This window comes from Mastomys coucha, chromosome X, assembly GCF_008632895.1.
Source record: "Mastomys coucha isolate ucsf_1 chromosome X, UCSF_Mcou_1, whole genome shotgun sequence".
NCBI lineage: Eukaryota > Metazoa > Chordata > Mammalia > Rodentia > Muridae > Mastomys > Mastomys coucha.
This window is the reverse complement of record NC_045030.1, coordinates 150,817,156-150,818,293: the sequence shown is the minus strand read 5'-3', so window position 1 is coordinate 150,818,293 and position 1,138 is coordinate 150,817,156. Positions and strand designations below refer to the sequence as shown.

The 1,138-nt window shown below is 55.6% G+C and overlaps 1 protein-coding gene across 1 annotated transcript in view; it reads left to right on the top strand.

Annotated features, from left to right (window-relative positions):
- Nucleotides 1-698: 698 nt before the first annotated feature.
- The window catches only part of Sms (spermine synthase), a 49,613-nt gene continuing 49,173 nt past the window's right edge, over nt 699-1,138 (top strand). Inside the window, exon 1 of the mRNA XM_031369970.1 lies at nt 699-1,096. Within this exon, the coding sequence (XP_031225830.1) occupies nt 1,048-1,096 (49 nt within the window). The 5' untranslated portion in view covers nt 699-1,047. The remainder of the gene's footprint in view (nt 1,097-1,138) is intronic.

Genomic DNA, 1,138 nt, shown 5'->3' with positions numbered 1-1,138 from the left:
AAAAAAAAAAAAAAACGCAACAAACCAAAACCAAACCAAACCACCACTAGAAATGGCCCAAGGGAAAGCTAAACTTAATGTTTTGGTGTTGTTGAGGAGACGCAGGGTTCACTAATCTCAAGTTTAACAACCATTTACAGAAATTCCTAGTATCGGGAGAGGCCCAGCAACCAGTACAATGATGGAGTCAATTTGCCCTGGGATTTTGCTCGTGCAATAAAGGATTGCTTTATTCCACAGGCACTTTAGTTCTCTTTTGTCCCATCTTGTTGAATGTTACTAACGGTCAAAAATGAGGCCAAGGCTGTAGGCCCATTGACAAAAATAGCGGCACCAGGGAGGGGGGAGTCCTGTGGAAGAGGCTCTCAAATCTGCAACTTCTCTGCTCAGCCTTAGCCCTTGATTCTTTTCCAAATTTGCATGAAAATGTATGCTACTTGAACGTCCCGGAGCATTCTAGTCTGTTCTCAAATACTACCCCCTTACCAATAGAAACGTTAATAATCCCAGTGGGGTTCACGTGCATTTGAAGAAAAAGTCAAGCCCGTACTTTTAGACGACAGGGGTGGTAGCATTCTATTCTCTTCAAATGGTCAGGAAGTAACTGGGGCTTTTGCTAGGGGAGGAAGGGGTAGGCAAATGGGGAAGTGTATAGGGAGCCCCCCCGGAAGTCGCGCTGAGCCGTTTAAAGCTGAGGTGACCTCCTAACGGATGGCGAATGGCGGGAGAGCATGGCCAGGGCTTTAGCGCAGGGCGCGGCCATTGGTGACGCATGCCAGGGAGCCGGCGCCCGCGATTCCACCATTAGCGAGGCCTCACACCCAGCGCTTCAAGTTCGGGGCTGGAGGCGTCCCCGCTTCCTCCTCTAGGAGGCGGGTTGGCCCCGCCCCTGCGCCCCGGGTCGCTTGCCCGCGGCCCCGCCCACCTCCTACTCCTGGCCTCCCCCGGCGCAGCGCACTCCCCGCCGGCCCGCAGCCTGACACGCCGCGCGGTCCCTCAGTCTCCCGCGGTCGCCTCCCCAGGCATGGCACAGGGCCTCGCCACACTATGGCAGCAGCAAGACACAGCACGCTCGACTTCACGCTCGGCGCCAAAGGTGAGGGCGCTGCTCGCCACCTGCACGGGCGCCTCAGCGGCG